Source organism: Phyllobates terribilis, unplaced genomic scaffold, assembly GCF_046119375.1.
Source record: "Phyllobates terribilis strain yellow unplaced genomic scaffold, ASM4611937v1 Scaffold_2__4_contigs__length_985480577, whole genome shotgun sequence".
Classification (NCBI taxonomy): domain Eukaryota; kingdom Metazoa; phylum Chordata; class Amphibia; order Anura; family Dendrobatidae; genus Phyllobates; species Phyllobates terribilis.
The window spans coordinates 483,758,134-483,776,414 of record NW_027362762.1 but is presented as its reverse complement, the minus strand read 5'-3'; the positions used below and the strand labels follow the sequence as shown (position 1 = coordinate 483,776,414).

Here is an 18,281-nt window from a genome sequence, read left to right as displayed (position 1 = left end):
GTTCTGTGGCAAATACCAAGCGTCCTGCACGGTGTTGGGCTGTGAGCACAACCCCAATCTGTGGACGTCGGGCCCTCATACCACCCTCATGGAGTCGGTTTCTAACCGTTTGTGCAGACACATGCACATTTGTGGCCTGCTGGAGGTCATTTTGCAGGGCTCTGGCAGTGCTCCTCCTGTTCCTCCTTGCACAAAGGCGGAGGTAGCGGTCCAGCTGCTGGGTTGTTGCCCTCCTAAGGCCCCCTCCACGTCTCCTGGTGCACTGGCTTGTCTCCTGGTAGCGCCTCCAGCCTCTGGACACTACGCTGACAGACACAGCAAACCTTCTTGCCACAGATCGCATTGATGTGCCATCCTGGATGAGCTGCACTACCTGAGGAACTTCTGTGGATTGTAGAGTCTGTCTCATGCTACCACGAGTGTGAAAGCACAACCAACATTCAAAAGTGACCAAAACATCAGCCAGAAAGCATTGGTACTGAGATGTGGTCTGTGGTCCCCACCTGCAGAAAAACTCCTTTCTTGAGGGTGTCTTGATAATAGATGGAAATTATTGGCAATTGTCTATTCCATTTGAACAACAGCATGTGAAATTGATTGTCAATCAGTGTTGCTTCCTGAGTGGACAGTTTGATTTCACAGAAGTTTGATTTTCTTGGAGTTAAACAACAGAATATAAGTGTTCCCTTTAGTTTTTTGAGCAGTATATGTTTGTATATATAAATATATATTTTTGTAGACGCATGTACATAGCTACAATGGTCAAACCAGGAACTTATATTTTGTATTGAAGCATTGAATGAGCCTGTGCAAAGGTCATTGTGAAAGGAAAGGGGGGGGGGGGGGGGGGAAGCAGGGTCAGCAGTGACATTACCTATTATGATTGTGGATTCTGTGTTATCAGTTGTTTACTGCAAGATTATTAAAACAAAATTCGTTAAGCATGATCGGGATATAAAAAAAAAAAAAAAAAAAAAAATCTAAAACCTGAATTAAATAGGTCATTTTCTGAGGACACATTCCCTTTAATAAGCACCTGTCCTACACAATGAGGGGGGAAGGGTTGTTTCACATTGTTCCTCTCCACAGGGTGGGGGGCTTTATTGAATGCACAACTCTGGCAAACTGGCCAGAGAAAAGGACAGCTGGAGGAGGGCCAGATGGACCTCTCCATCCTTTATCACAGGACACTCCATGAGATGCAAGGAAGATATCAGAAGGGTGGTGAGAAGGTTAACTATGCACATCCACTGTCCACACATGGGCTAATTACCCACACAAAACATTTAGGTTAAGTTCCCACAATGAGTTTTTGATGCTGTGCATTTCCGCCCATCCAGAAATGCAGCATGTTACAGTTACAGCAAAGTAAAAAGGGATTTATAGAAATCTCATGCCCACTTTTTTTTTTTCTTTCAGACACCGTATAAGGCTGCGTGCCCACTATGCATTTTTCCGCAGCGGATTTTCCTTGCAAAAAAATCCGCAGCATGTCCATTATTTGTGCGTTTCCGCATGCGGATTTGAGGTCACAATGCATTTGAAAAACGCAAGTCAAATCCGCATGTAAATCGCTGCAAAAACGCTTAAAAAAGCGTGTAAAATCCGCAGGCGTTTTTACTGCCAAGAACATGCAGAAACGCTGCAGATATTTTCTGCTTCAATTCTGCATCGTGGGCACATAGCCTCAAACTGACCTGCTTCCAATCTACAACATGTCAATTTCTCTAGCGGGTACATGGAGTTTTTTTACTCCCATTTTCCCCAGAGAATTGTATTAGAAAATCCGATGGTAAAGAACACATGCGTCTTTTTAGTGCATTTTAGCTGCAAAAATTAAACTAAAAAAATAAGGTAAAGTGCACATGACTGTATCAAAGTTTTGTTAAAGCCAAATACCAGGAAGAATCAAAAAACAAAGCTTTATTTCAAACATGACATACCAAAAGACATACGCAGCGTTAAAAACACAAATCCCCCCCCCCCCCCCCCCCAAAAAAGTAACCTAGTTTATCTAATCGGTGCAGAGATGCTTTTCCTGCATCAAAAACTCAAGGGGGAAGTTTACATATACTATATAAAAAGACTATTACTATTTCATTCATGTATTGGCCATCTGAGCTATGGATATTCATTCTTTTTGGCTGGAGATGTCAACAGGATTCAGCACACTATCAATTTGAGATTAACAAATTAATTGTATATGGCATTTAATTAGAAAATATAAACCCAGGCATTAATTATAAGGCTAAATTAATGGCTAAGGATTCACCATAGTAATTTATTGATCAACTGTCTGGCCCTATCAGGAACCTAGTGGATCACGGTTACACAGGATCTAGAAACTAATACTAACAGTGACCCAATATACATCCTTAATTGGGTGTATGTTTTATTAAATCACTGATTATATTTAATACTAATTAATAAAGATTAATACATTTTACTCACATACTTTCCCTTTTGTGTATACCCTTAGGGTATTGTTCTCATGCAGTGGATTTTTTAGGTTTTTTATTTGCTGTTTTTTTTATGCAAATTAAAAGCTGCTATTTACAGGAACAGCAAAAGCATGAGCTCTTCAGAAATCTCATGCACATGGTTGTTCCTCTCCCATCCATTTTGTGGATTTCATACATGCACAGCAGGTCACTTTACACAGTGGGCCTGAGATTTCTATAAATCCCACCCACAACTGTAAGATCATGTTTACACATTGCATTTTTGCTGCAGACAAAACCTGCTTTCTTGGCAGAAAAAAAGCAAGTTATTGTCAGGGTACATTCGTCTCTTGTGCATGCTGATAAAATTTGGTGCATTAAAAAAAAAAAAAAAAATTACCCGATTACACTTCCTCAGCTTTAGGCACCAAAACCTGATACCTGTATTTTTTGCTGCGTTTTTCCACTTTCTTTTAAAGGGGTGTAAAATGCTGCAAAAACAAAGTGACATGCAGCATTTTGCAAAAACGCAGCTTTGACAAAACAGTCAAGAAAAAAAAAAAACAAGGCGTGTGCTTGAGATTTCTGAAATCTTAGTCTTTGCTGGTACTGTAAAATGCAGCTGAAAATTAGCATAAAAAAATGCAGCAAAAAAAAAAAAACGCTGCAAAAACACAATGTGTAAACATAGCTCAAGATGCTGCATTTCTGATGCAGCATCAAAAACTCATGTGAACATAGCCTTGGGGGAAATGAGGGAGAGGAGAGAAAGCTGGTGATTATTGTGCTTAATGTTGGATGACATCCTGGTCATGATTTCTTGAGGCCATCTCCAGATAAGATTTTTGTTATTTTGATTATTAATAAAAAAAATTGCATAGTCTTTAGTCACAGTTTGCATTCAACATTATATTTTTGTGTTTTTAGTTAGCAATTGTTGAGTTCGAAAATTTTAGTGGATATCCGCAAGCGGAAAGTATTCAATGTGAAAACAAAACCAAAAAAAGTTTGTAAGGCGGTTATGTTTAGTCCCTTAACGTATGCAACAGCGGTTTTATGGCAACATTTGTGGACACTTCTGATGCATAGCGGTGCTTCATAAGGCTTCGATCACATGCAGGTTTTTTTTGTTGTTGTTTTTTATTACACATATGCAGGAAAAATGACAAAAAAATGTATAATACATTAAATTATATATATGATATTACACACACCCCCCATGTCTGCATAGTTTTTTCAATTTACTGACATCAATCTGAGGTCTTGAGAATCATTATAAAAAAAGAATTACTGTTTCAAGTTGAGTAGCTCGTCCATTTTCATACAAGTGGGCCTATAGTTTGCTCTTACACTACATGACCTGAATTGTGATCCTGATCAACAAATTGCTGGTACTCAGCCGCTGCCCTGCATTAAAAATTCAGTAGCCAAGAAATAGAAACGATCTGATCATTTTCTCCAAACTAGATTATTGGGTGTCTATTTTCCAGTGGTACTCCCTGCGCTTATTTTTGTGCACAATACTATGTGTTAATCCGTTATCTTGCCTCCAGGTTTAGAAATGTCATGATAACAACAAGTGTGGGAAAAGTTTCAAATTCAGACCCCTTGCAGTTTACAAATGGAGCTGTGGTTCTATTTAGCACACCTGAATGTTTTTCTGTAAGGCTGTGTGCCCACAATGCGGATTTAATGTGTTTCAGCGGCGGCATTTCCACCGCGAAAAAGCATTAAAAATGCTTGTTAAGTTGTCTGCCATGGTCCCCAATGATAATCCGCATGTGCTGTGCACAAACTGCGGAAATTTCCGCTGCGGATTATCATTGCGGAAAAATCTGCAGCACAACCATTAATTGTGCGGAATCTTGGCAAAATTGCCACCATTGACTTGCATTGCACCACATAACATCCGCATGACTACATGTACACATGCGGTTATTATGCGATTCAATGCGCGGATGGTACCCGGGTCTGGAGAAGAGGAGACTCTCCTCCAGACCCAGGTACCATAGTACCTGTAGTTAAAAAAAGAATTAAAATTAAAAAAACATATACTCACCTTCTGATGGCCCCCTGTCTGCTCCCGGCGGCGTTGCTGGCTTTTCGGCTGCTCGCGGTGGTGTAAAAGGACCTTCCATGACGTCATTTAGTCATGTGACAGGTCACGCGATCGCGGACGTCGGCGGTCACGTGACCTGTCACATGACTAAATGACGCCATGGAAGGTCCTTTTTAAAGCATCGCGAGCCGCCGAAGACACCGGACGCACCGTAGAGGAGACCGGGGGCCATCGGAAGGCGAGTATAATGTTTTGGGGGTTTTTTTTGTTTGTTTTTTTACTGTTGCTGCATTTGCAGCATCGCTACTTGGTCACACTATATAAATACATGCCGTTTGCATGGATTTATAATGTGAACAAGTTTTCATGCACTTTTCCAAGTGATGCTAAAATCGCTTGGAAAAGCACTTGACAACCCGCATGCGAAATCACATGTTAAAAACACTTCACAAACACTTCTACCTGGCAGAAAAAACGCATGTAAAATCTGAATGCATTTTTTCTGCCAGGGAGATGCAGAAACGCTCAGGAAAAATCCGCAGCATTTCTGCATCGTGGGCACATAGCCTAAAAGGAATCTGTCAGCACTTTTTACATATGGAAGTAGGGGTATTGCTGTACAGCTGCCCTTCCCATAAAAAATGAGATTGGATCTCTACGAAATAATGTGCCATTCATAACCAATTTAGTAGGGAAGCCAAATGAAAATCAGGCTGGAAATGCACTGGAAGCATTTGGAAAAAGCAGACAAAGTGCACTTTGACTGATTTGCACATAGCTTCTGCACTAAACTTCTCATTGTTATGCCTTTGAACCGTCGCTACTGAGACTGGTATGTCACCTTAAGGCCACGTTCACATGTTCAGTATTTTACCTCAGTATTTGTAAGCTGGAACAATCAGAGGAAAAGTATAATAGAAACACGTCACCACTTCTGTATATCACACTCCTTTTTTTGGCTTACAAATCCTGACAGTGTCATACAATGCCCTTTTTATCCCCATCCACATGGATAAATGAATTTCCATACAGTACAAAGCTTTCAACCCATTTGTATTATGCAGGAGTCACCAACTGTTGCTATAGACAAGACGTTTATTTCTGACCAGAAGCAAACCATTGTCCATTTGTGCCCAAAATATATTAAGTGTCTAAGGTCATATATTATTTACATATCCACTGCATGAAATCAGAGCCATTCTTATTCCATTATTCCGGACGCTTTTCATCTGTTTGAGGTTCAAGCTGTGCAAGCTGCAGGAGTGAACAAACAAAAAGAAGAGTTACTGCAGATGGAGGTGAATATATGGAATGGCAGCCAAACAAGGGACACTTTTTCATCACCCTTTTCCACCATTTAAAGTTGGTGAAATGTCACATTTCTCAGTCAGCACAGATAAGCTGCAGAACCCACTGACTCATCTCATCTTCAGGTAAAGACAATCTCATCATACCCTCCCCCTGCTGACAGAAGAGACAGACCAAAAAAGGCAAGGCAACATACATTATGTGGTATATGGAAACAAATCTCTTGGCCCCGATTTAGATCGAATCCTGGTATTAAGAAGTTTGACATTTTGCAACATCTGGCTTATTTTATGCCAGAGTCATTAAGAGGAGAATGCATCTTAATGGCATAGTTCATCAAGGCTGGAGTCTTATCAATCGGGGGATGTGTATGGCCAGCTCTAGGCTCACTGAGCTGACATTCCTCCCAAAGCAGACAACCTTTTCCCTGACCTTTGGCATCGCTTATCCCATGTCAAAGCATTTTAACTGTCTGCATCAAAAACAGACCTAAGTACAGTCAGGCTTTAACCTCTGTTGACAGATGAAGCTAATCATAAATGTATTACAAGGCAATTTTGTTTCAGATTTGCTCCAGTATTGCAAAGGGTGCAGCAAGTGAGTGAGATCTGTAAACCATTCGTCTACTTTGCTGCTTCATATGCTATGAATTTTCCTAGCATAAATCTGAACAGATTATCCACCTATATATCCTAAGGCCAGGTTCACAAAGCAGTGGAAACTCACATCAGTGGCTCCATCAGAACTTACGTCTGAAGCACTGGAAAATGGGATTTGGGAGTATGCACTGGCAGAGCCATTGACCGTAAAGCTAAAGCATACGACAGTTGCAGTCTTCATCGCACATAGTTTTCATCCGTATCCGTTTGGAGGGCTTCAGCTGTAATACCCAAGGTAGCCACTGATGATGAAACCTGATGTGAACATTTCCACAGTAGACCTCCTGCAGCGGCATTTACCAAAACCTCATACACTATGCTGGCATTGTAGAATGTAGCATACCGTCTGCAACCTAATGCAAAGTAGAACATTTGCTGTGTTTTTTTGCACTAAGAGAACTTAGCCTCTGTCTCGGTTGCGAAACATTAACATGTTAAGTCTGAACATGTCAAAAATATTTAGATTTGCTGCAGGGAAAATAAAAACGAATAAGATAGTTTCTGCAGCCACAATTCACTTAAACATATGTGTCTATTTGTTGAGTTGTGATTTGTGCCTTTTTTCTTGTTTGCGCCACATTAATGGTTTTCCTTTCTTAGCTCGCCACTGTCTGCAGAGTTAAAGATTTCCTTATGTTTTCGCCTGATTTATCCCATTTGCACTAAATTTTGAGCCTTTGAAATGTTCTTCATTCCCACCAGAGTGATTTTATGTACATCTGAAACTTGTCCAATTTTTACAACATTTTAGCGGGACACGCAACCCTGCACTAAGAAGTCACTGGACAGGATAAAGATGGAAATGAAGGGCATTTTTAATTTTTTTTTAATTTTGTGCAAAATTCAAGATTCAATACCTCATCTTAACACCTGTACCTTTTCAATGTACACATTTTGGAAATCAGATTACTGTATCTCAAACGCATCACTTATCAGCCAGTAAAGCGACAGTAATAACCGTTCCAATAATATGAATTAAAGAGGAATACACTACAATATGTGTATTTGGCCATGGTCCCCCTAGCGTGAGAGCATGGGATGCGATATGCTAATGACATTCGGCCCCTGCTCTGCTGCGAGCGGGAGCCGAATGTCAGTGCTCCAATCCTCTCGCTCAGAGGAGAGGAGAGGACTGAGAAATCAATCTCTCCATCTCCTCTGTTGCTGGCATCGGCAGGAATCGCACTGCACTCGGGTGATATCCTAGTGCAGTGCAATGTTTCACACACACCCACAGGCTTATATGGGTGTGCGCGATCCGAATCCAGCATGCTGCGATTTTTTTGCAGCCCGATCGCAATCCGTTCGGAGATGGAAAAAAAAAAACAAAAAAAAAAAAAACACGCCACTGAGCACACCATCATAGGATTAAATTGGTCCGAATGCAATCATTGTATTGGATTGCATTCGTCCAATTTACTCGCAAGTGAGAGCGAGCCCTTTAAAGCGCACCTGTCAGCAGAATTGTGCTTAGTAAACTACATACACTGTCAGGTGGGCGACATTATACTGAGTAAAATGATAGCTTTGATGAAATTCATCCAGCGTTTCTTTTATAATCTTTATTTTCAGTTCTGCCATAATGATATGCTTGTGCTCTGGTGCTCTCATTATGTATTCCTATCTCTGCCTTGTGACAGGTCACTGTGCTTTCAGTGACCTGCCTGCTGTTTTAAATAGTGCCTGTGTAATTTCTGTTCAAAAGTGAAAATTTACATCCCCCAATATGGCAGCCACAGGCCGCACATGCGCAGTGGCATCTTGTTTGCCGAGAGATGCTACTGTGCACGCCATCTTGCTTCAGAAAAAAGAATCACAAGCACCAGATCACGAGCATATCATTATGGCAGAACTGAAAATAAAGATTATAAAAGAATCGCTGGACAGATTTCATCAAAGGTATCATTTTACAGTGTGTATGTAGTATACTAAGCACAATCCTGCTGACAGGTGCGCTTTAAGTGAAAAAAAAATTCACATACTAATGGTTTGCCGTTTTGAAGTTGATCTGTCCCAAATACACGCTGTCCTACCTTTTAGCTCCAGTCACTCGGGTGTTGGTGCTGTGTGGAGGACATTGATGCTGTGCTCTGGTGTGGCCTTGAGCCATGCAGGCTCGGATTTGCAGCATGGATGCTGCGGGGCACTAGGTCGCTCGCCCTACTGATGCTCCATCGCTGCAGCATACCTTTAAGATTAGGGACCCACTGAGATGTTTGCTTTGACATGGCAGTGGGCTTCATACAGTCTAAGAATGTTAAACTAAGAACCTCATGTACAGTTTGGTAATATATTGCATCTAAGCAAAAATTACGTTTTGGACATTTGACACGTCATTTCTTTACAGCCATGATACCTAGAGCTTCCTTCTAGCTCATTAATGATCAATTTTAGAAAAAAAAAATATAAAAATAAATATATGGAATGAAAAACAAAAACAGGAGAGAAATTAACCTTTGCTTTTAGTTCTTTATTCTCTTCTAGAACAGCTTCGTATTTTTGTTTTAGTTCAGCGATTTCCAAGCGTAAAGCTTCTACATCTGGCGTTTCTGGGCCGGCAGCTCCCATGTGCTGTTTTAGAAAGCTAGATATACCATTAAGGATAACTACATTCTAATCAAATATATACGCGGCCTTGTGTGGGAAGTGTATATTCAGGGATGTTCCGCTTACACAAAAATATATACAAAGCAAATTCATATGTAGTATACTTATACTAGAGTCTTGTCAGGTTTTGCTGGCTCAAATCATGTAAATCATGTTTCTTGCCCACAAACAGAGAATGAAACAATAAATTGACTAATATGTATTGTCAGGGAACAGCCGGGGGATCACGCAGATATCTCACAGCTGCCACCAATAGTCAGGACAATCACACAATTGACTGACGATTGATGGACAAGATAATGGGTACTTTCATTAAGAGGTCAGCAGGGGCGTACATAGGAATCATGGGGCCCCATAGCAGAAGTTCTAATTGGGCGCCCGGTGTTTGATTGCCGGCACTTAGGGCCTCCCTTCATCGGAGACCTCTTCCATTGGGGCCTCCCTTAAACAGGACCCCCCTCCATCGGGGCCCCCCTCCTGCACCCACCGCCCCGCTCTTTGATTGCCGCCGCCCGCTGACACTGTTTTCAAACATGGCCACGCGCAGTGAGCTGTGCGGCTGTGTCTGCTAGTAATGACGTGGCAGGGGCGACACAAGCACAATTAAAGGCGCAGTGTCGCCTCTGCCGTCATTACTACAAGACACAGCCGCACAGCGCATGGCCATGTCTGAACACAGTGGCGGCAATCAAACAGCGGAGCGGGGGTTGCAGAAGGTGGGCGACTGCTACCGGGCCCCCCCGGCTCACGGTCCCCATAGCAGTCGCGTGGCCTGCCGCCATTGGCAGTACGCCACTGGAGGTCAGTTATTGTGTGCCTCCCACACGGGCCTATTCTATACACTTCAAATGTAAAAAAAAACTGACTGTCACATCCAAAACAGAAAATAGGTGTTTACAGGTGCTTACCAAGAGTAGCCATTTCTATATATAACAAATAAAGTAGCACTCTGCAATGGTAAACATAAAATTTGAATTTCATTACTGTTCTAGAAAATAGAAATAACTTAGAAATCTTAGCGCATAAATTGACCAATTCATGTGTACAGTCAGCTTTTTGACATTTGTATACATAGGTTTTCTGACTGAGCACTACATCCCTAAACCTCAGGTAGTATTAATTACAGAAGGATTCAACCTTCCCATACACATGCAGACTTCAGTCTAAGAGAGGATTCACACTAGGTATGGTTCCTGGTAACGAGAAACGTGTTATGGTGGCTACCAGGCACACATGAATTGGTCAATTTATGCGCTAAGACCTCTCAGTTATTTCTTAAGGATATCTGGCACCCCCCCACGGAAGTCCTAGGCAGGAGATATTAATACCATATTTCCAAGCATGATTTTAGCCGTTAATACATATGAAACATGGGATATATAATGTTATCCATCTGGCTGATATTCAGGGCTGATCGGCAGGCCGCAATGCAAGTTAACGCATTGCGTTCGTGCCAGGGCCACAATGCCGAAAATGTCTCCCATAACTATAGGACCTACACCTGTCACAAAAACAAAACAATATTCATAATATTCGTATCTGGTGTGGTCTGATATAATCGCCCTGTGTTGCTTTTGAAGACAAGAAGAGTTATCCACACAGGGGAGAAAAGTCTCACCTCCCAGCATCTTGTACATAGTTTATGTCTGCTCTCCGTCAGATAACCCACTTCAATTACTTGTCCACAGCAGGTGGGGAGGGGGGGGTTCATAGAATGAAAAAGGGTCACAGCTCCCCTCCCACCCACCCCCGCCACCATTTACAATGCCATGCTTCCATGCTCAATTCCATTTAAGCATACATACACTTGGTATGGCTGGCATAGATTCACATCCATTTATGTTTTATAAGCATGTAATTCTGTTTTTATTTTTTTTTTGTCCAGATGCATCAATATTGTGCAAATATATGCAATTCTGACTGCAGTGACTCTTCATGTATATTGATGCACATAGGATTCACACTGCTACTCTATTGAAAGTCTATGGGACAGAGGTCCATTAATGGGGCACCCATTTATCGCTCGTGCTGTGGATAGGCGATTAGTATCCTTTCAGGACAAATCTCACTAACTTCAGCTCTTCCAGTCACTCAGTGTTGGCAAATATGTCAGCTGGGCTTACTAGTTTAATACATCTGTCTGGTTTGGAGACCGCAAATTCAAGATCTTACTGTGGAGTTTATAATAAGACTGCGATAAAATGCTTTGTTTAGCCATTTAGTTATCAAAACTGTATACCAAGAAAGGATACTCCAATGCATTATTTGGCTTTTCTGGCTCTTCGTACAATTCAACTAATACTGAAAGAGAGAATGAACATTAATTAGCCATTTGGTGGCCTTTCTGGACAATATTCATAAATATTATAGGAACAAAAGTCAGTTTTGCTTAAACCCTTTACGACATGATCAGTACTAGTACATAGCTGCGCCCTGGGCCTTATGGGCCAGCTATGTACTACTACGCGTGCTACAATCGCGCCCGCACACAAGCGGTGTGGGGAGATCGCTGCCTGGTGTCAGCTGATTGTCACAGCTGACATCCGATGCTATGTGCCAGGAGCAGTCAAGCACTGCTGCTGGTACATTAACCCCTGAAATGCTGTGATCAAAGTCGATCGCAGCATTCCAGGGGCAAGGGGAGGTAAGCACCGATACTTACCTCCTCTCCGGTGTCCTGCGCTGTCTGTGCCAGGTCCGGGATGTTGTCATGGTGACCCGATGTCAACATGACGATATCCGGGTCACCAGGAAGTTACTTTGGTCATGGGCAGTGTGCGACCAAAGTAACTTCTGCATGCAGCGCTGACAGCCTGCATATAGCATAGAGATGCTGCTGCATCTCTATGCTATATAAGCGATCAGGCTGCAAAAAGTGAAAGTCCCATAGTGGGATATGGTGTACAAGTGAAAAAAACATATACAAAAGAATCCCCCCCCCAAAAAATATATATACTGTACCCATAAGTAAATATTTTGAAAAAAAATAAATAAACCAATAAAAGTACACATATTTAGCATCGCCGTGTACAGAACGACCTGACCTATAAAACTATCCCACTAGTTAACCCCTTTAGTGAACGCGAAAAAAACAAAGCAAAAAACGATGCTTTATCATCATACCGCCAAACAAAAAAAATGGAATAAAACGCAATCAAAAAGACGAATGTAAATAAAAATGGTACCGCTGAAAATGTCATCTTGTCCCGCAAAAAACACAAGCCGCCATACAGCTCCATCAGCTGAAAAATAAAAAAGTTATAGGTCTCAGAATAAAGCGATAATAAAAACTATTTTATAGAAGAAAAGTGTGTGTAAAACCGCCAAAACACAAAAAAAAAGATAAATGTGGTATCGCTGTAATCGTACTGATCGGAAGAGTAAAGCTGCCTTATCAATTTTACCACACACGGAACGGCATGCAAAAATAAAATACCATACGGCGACCAGTGTTGAGCGCAAGTGCTCGCTACTTGAGTTTGCATCGGGTGCTCAGGTATGCACTGAGTATCGCGGGTGCTTGAGTGACATGCTCGAGTCTCTGCCCCATATGGTTCGTGGCCAAAAGAACGTTGCATGGATTGCCTGCCATGCACGGGCGATCCCCGCATGTTTTTTTGGGTGTCTAACAGTGAAACATGCGGGGTGGGGCCTCGAGCAGCCGCGATACTTGGTGCATACCCAAGTACCCGATGCAAACTCAAGTAGCGAGCACTTGCGCTCAAGACTAATGACAACTTATTCAATATGATGACCTAATGTTATCAAATTCTGTGTCGTACCTTTGGGTTCAAAATGTTCACTATACCCCTTGATAAAATCCTTGAGGGGTCTAGTTTCCAAAATGGGGTCACTTGTGGGGGGGGGGGGGGGTTTTCCACTGTTTAGGTACATCAGGGGCTCTCCAAACGCAACATGGCATCCGCTCTTGATTCCAGCCAATTTTGCATTCAAAAAGTCACACAGTGCTCCTTCCCTTCAGAACCCCGCCGTGCGCCTATACAGTATTTTCCCCACATATGGGGTATCAGCGTACTCAGGAGAAATTTCACAAAAGTTTTTGGGGTCCATTTTCTCCTTTTACCATTGTGAAAATAAAAAATTTGGGGCTAAAACATTTTTGTGGAAAAAGATTTTTTTTTATTTTCACGGCTCCATGTTATAAACTTCTGTGAAGCACCTGGGGTTCAAGGTGCTCACCACACATCTAGATAAGTTTCCTGAGGGGTCTAGTTTCAAAAATGGTGTCACTTGTGTTTAGGCACATCAGGGGATCTCCAAAACGCAACATGGAGTCCGCTAATTATTCAAGCAATTTTACATTCAGTGGTTTCCCCCACATATGGGGTATCAGCATGCTCAGGAGAAATTGCACAACAAATTTTGGGATCCATTTTTTTCTGTTACCCTTGCGAAAATAAGAAAAATTTGGGTCTAAAGTAACATTTTTGTGAAAAAAAAAAAAAAATAAGTGTTCATTTATTTCTTCCACATTCCAAAAATTCTGATGAAGTTAATAAACTTCTTGAATGTGGTTTTCAGCACCTTGAGGGGTGCAGTTTCTAGAACGGTGTCACTTTTGGGTATTTTCTGTCATAAAGGCCCATCAAAGTGACTTCAAATGTAATGTGGTTCCTAAAAAAATGTTTTTGTAAATTTTGTTGGAAAAATGAGAAACTGCTAGTCAACTTTTAACCCTTATAACTTCCTAACAAAAAAAAAAAAAAATTGGGGTTCCAAAATTGTGCTGATGTAAAGTAGATATGTGGGAAATGTTATTTATTAACTATTTTGTGTGACATACAGTATCTCTCTGATTTAAGGGCATGAAAATTCAAAGTTTGAAAATTGCAAACTTTTCGCCAAATTTCCGTTTTTTTCACAAATAAACGCAAGTCATATTGAAGAAATTTTACCACTATCAAGAAGTACAATATGTCACGTAAAAAAAATCTCAGAATCAGGGGAATCCGTTGAAGCGTTCCAGAGTAATTACCTCATAAAGTGACAGTGGTCAGAATTGTAAAAATTGGCCCGGTCATTAACGTGCAAACCACCCTCGGGGGTTAAAGGGGTTGTACTAAGTTTGCAAATTAATCCCAATTCATAAGATTGAGATAACTTCCCAACTGTTTGGGGGAAGATCGCTAGAACCCTACTGATCCCAAGCATTTGTGAGTGGATCGGTGGCCAATCATGCGCACCTCTACTCCATTTATTCTTAATGGAACCGCCGAAGATAGAGGAATGTTTGACTGGTTTTCAGCGCACTCAGCTCCTTAAGAGAAAAAAAAAGATACAATGTTTTGATTGCTTTTTATTGTATGCATTTCAAAATGATACTAGTGAAATAAAGTCAGCTTGGCAGGAAAAAAAACAAACAGCTGTCAGCCTGAGGAGCAGCATCCTGCACTAGTGTTTACTTACTTACTCCTCAAACCGACAGGTTTACAACGCGAGAGTCTCCCCGCTCTTCTGTACATCAATGCTCTACAGCCGCGCATTAGATTTTACAGAGCAGGTCAGCTTTGTACCGCCTCCATGTAAACCTATCTTTCCTGTGTTATCCAGTTGATGGAAAAATATTACAATTCAAGAGTCCTCAGTGGATGTTAATTGCTGTTAAAAAGGTATTGTAATATTTTCCTTGTAAACCTGTATAATTGAGTGAGCAGATTAGTTGATGCTGGTGTATAATGCTGTTCCTCAGATTGATAAGAACTATATAGCAATACAGAATGAGCAGCGTTTCTTCCAGCTACAACCTGTTCTCATGTTCTCTAAGAAAAAGTTTGATTACTTTTCAGAGAATCCTTTTAAGTGGCTCAAAAAAAAAGAAGAAGAAAAAAAAAAAGACTGCAGTGGGATGGGTTCCTTTTGGGCAGAGGCTAGTTTTAGTTTTTGACAGTACTTTCATTGTATAGAAGTTTCCACAGTAACTATGATAATAGACCCTAGAAGTGTATGCTGCCCACCTTTAGTAAGTGTGTCAAGGACACCAGCCTTCTCCAAGTATCTTCTGAACTGTTCTCTTTTGGAATCTGCTGCCTAGGAGAAAGAAAATAAGCCAAAATATTCTTTGTTTTCATGAGAACTAAATCAGAGGCATGTTCATGCAGTCTTAGTAACTTTTCCCTTGGTTACAGATATTAAAAAAAAAAAAAGCTGTAAAGAAAAAAATAAAATAAATACACAGAAGACCATCATTACAGAGGCCCACACCAGCTCACATTTAATGCAGGGTTTAAAGGGGTTGTCCACCTTTGAGGGATTTTTTTTGTTTGTTTTTTATAGGCATGTGTCATTTTGCAATAGGGTGTCATTAAATATTTTGCCTTCTATAGCCACTGTGCTGCAGAATTAGTTTTAAAGGGTTGTCCGGGATTTTTATATTGATAGCCTTTCCTAAGAATAGGCATCAATATCTGATCGGTGGGGATGCAACACATTGCACCCCCACTAATCAGCTGTTCCAGGCGGCTTGATGCACTCCACTGCGAAGCACGGCTCCATCCGAGGTATAGTGGCCACGGTCAGGTACTGCATCTGTCCCCTATTCGGATCAAGTGGGGGCATGTGGGTAATATCCAACCAAGCCCACAATAAAGTTGACAGAGCAGTAAAGTTTCGCTCCGCAACCAATCACATTTGTAATCCAGTGACAGCTGATTAGTGGCAGGGGTTGTCGGACTCCCATTAGATATTAATGACCTATACTAAGGATAGGCCATCAATATAAAAATCCTTGACACCACCTTTAATGGAGAATCAGTCAGCCTGTTGTGACGATCTGATGGAATTTATAACATTTATCTATCTTTCTCTGAGCTCCACTCAGCTGATTTATGACCACATCAAAGTTAAATGGGCATTGAAACAAAGAGCCTGTAATAGCCAAACATTGCAACATTTGTCCCTAAGAGATGGACAATCCCTTTAAGGCTTAATATATGAGCACGTATACCGTAACTGCTGCATATACCAGACCAGGCCTACGATGTACCTTCAAAAACCTCAAATTCTTTAGGAAGCATATTGTTAGAAGAAAATGGTCACACCAATGGTAAAATCAGATAAACGGACCAAATATGGATGAAAATTGGATCCAGCAACTAATGAAATGCAGTCTTGTTTTTTCTTGTATGTAAGGAAAAAAACAAGAACACAGATGTCTGAATGAGGCCCAACATACTGCTTTATGCCACTTGGCCTTCCGAACTCCATAGTGGCAGAGTACTGATGATAATCACCGGCCTGCAGTAGGCGCTGCTAATATCTGGGAGCAGCAGGTGGAGGGCACCGCGGTTACATCAGTCTGGATATATTCACCCTACAGGCAGAGTTAGTCAAGGCTGGAAAGTGCAGGGGTGACCGGCTCCGTGTGCTCTTCCACATGTCATATAGGTGCAGGAGCTACCCACTATTTACATGCACTAGTCTGGCCCGGAAATTGGGCTAAAGTAGTGCATGCTGGAATGTTTTCCACACATACTAATGGACCATGTGGAAAGTCAGCCATGTGCACTGGCACAATGCAATAACGAGTGTGTGTGCTCATGGCCGTATCATACACTCGTCCACAGCCTGAGCACTTAATTCCCACCCCAGGTGCTTCTGATTGAGGTGGGGTGAACTGCGGCGAGGTCAGGGTATAGCCCTGGGATGCACTGACAATTACTAGCCACCACAGGGGCCCCCGATATGTCTGCAGCAGGTGGAGGGCACTGCGCTGGGCTACAATTACTAGCCACCACAGGGGCCCCTGATACATCTGCAGCAGGTGGAGGGCACTGCAGTGAGGTCAGGGTACAGCCCTGGGCTGCACTGACAATTACTAGCCACCACAGGGACACCTGATACATCTGCAGCAGGTGGAGGGCACTGCGGTGAGATCAGGGTACAGCCCTGGGCTGCACTGACAATTACTAGCCACCACAGGGGCCCCTGATACATCTGCTGCAGGTGGAGGGCACTGCGGTGAGGTCAGGGTATAGCCCTGGGCTTCACTGACAATTACTAGTCACCACAGGGGCCCCCGATATGTCTGCAGCAGGTGGAGGGCACTGCGGTGAGGTCAGGGTATAGCCCTGGGCTACACTGACAATTACTAGCCACCACAGGGGCCCCTGATATGTCTGCAGCAGGTGGAGGGCACTGCGGTGAGGTCAGGGTATAGCCCTGGGCTACACTGACAATTACTAGCCACCACAGGGGCCCCTGATATGTCTGCAGCAGGTGGAGGGCACTGCGGTGAGGTCAGGGTATAGCCCTGGGCTGCACTGACAATTACTAGCCACCACAGGGGCCCCCGATATGTCTGCAGCAGGTGGAGGGCACTGCGGTGAGGTCAGGGTATAGCCCTGGGCTACACTGACAATTACTAGCCACCACAGGGGCCCCTGATATGTCTGCAGCAGGTGGAGGGCACTGCGGTGAGGTCAGGGTATAGCCCTGGGCTACACTGACAATTACTAGCCACCACAGGGGCCCCCGATATGTCTGCAGCAGGTGGAGGGCACTGCGGTGAGGTCAGGGTATAGCCCTGGGCTACACTGACAATTAGTAGCCACCACAGGGGCCCCTGATATGTCTGCAGCAGGTGGAGTCACTAGCATAAAGCTGCCCCCTAGTATGTGAAGAGGGTCTCCGCACTGTGGTTTTGGCACAATGCTATGGGGGTCTCCTATCACCCCCCCTCGTGCTGGGCTTACAGCTGCCACACTATGTAAAAGGTACCAGAGACTGACGGAATGCAATGTCGCTGAGGTGCCAGTGCATCCCCTAGACTCGGGGTCTCCAGCAGAGCAGACATAAGGCAGTCCCCCTGGCCCGGCAGCCTCCTCCCGCCTCACCTTGTAGTTCGCCATCGCGCTCAGCTGTCGCTTCAGTTTTGTTAATCAAGAATCACCCCAGTAACCACGCATGCGCAGTAACTAGCGTCCGGGTACGGCGAGAGGGCGTGTTGCTGACGCATGCGCAATTAGGTTATCGAAGAGTTTGTGATTACCAGGTTTCCTTAGAGTCGCGTTGTGAGGCAGGACTGGTCTGTCGTATGGTAGAGCACGGGTGAAGAGGGATAAAAAGTAACAGATATTGTACATAGGGTCTGCACTCTGCAGTATAGGGCTAACTGGTGCAGAGGCAGGTCACATGACCCGGGGTGACTGCAGACCACCTAATGTGCAGGAGCCTTTCTAGCAGAGGTAG

At 42.9% G+C, this 18,281-nt stretch overlaps 1 protein-coding gene across 1 annotated transcript; it reads right to left on the bottom strand.

Moving 5' to 3' along the window:
• Nucleotides 1–2,804: 2,804 nt before the first annotated feature.
• Nucleotides 2,805–18,046, bottom strand: MYCBP (MYC binding protein). The gene is made up of 5 exons (XM_073665867.1): nt 17,927–18,046; nt 15,050–15,122; nt 11,327–11,375; nt 8,922–9,051; nt 2,805–5,754 (listed from the first exon to the last, which is right to left on the bottom strand). Exons 1-5 carry the CDS (start codon nt 17,939–17,941, stop codon nt 5,710–5,712), a joined length of 312 nt encoding a protein of 103 aa, XP_073521968.1. The 5' UTR covers nt 17,942–18,046; the 3' UTR covers nt 2,805–5,709.
• Nucleotides 18,047–18,281: the final 235 nt, after the last annotated feature.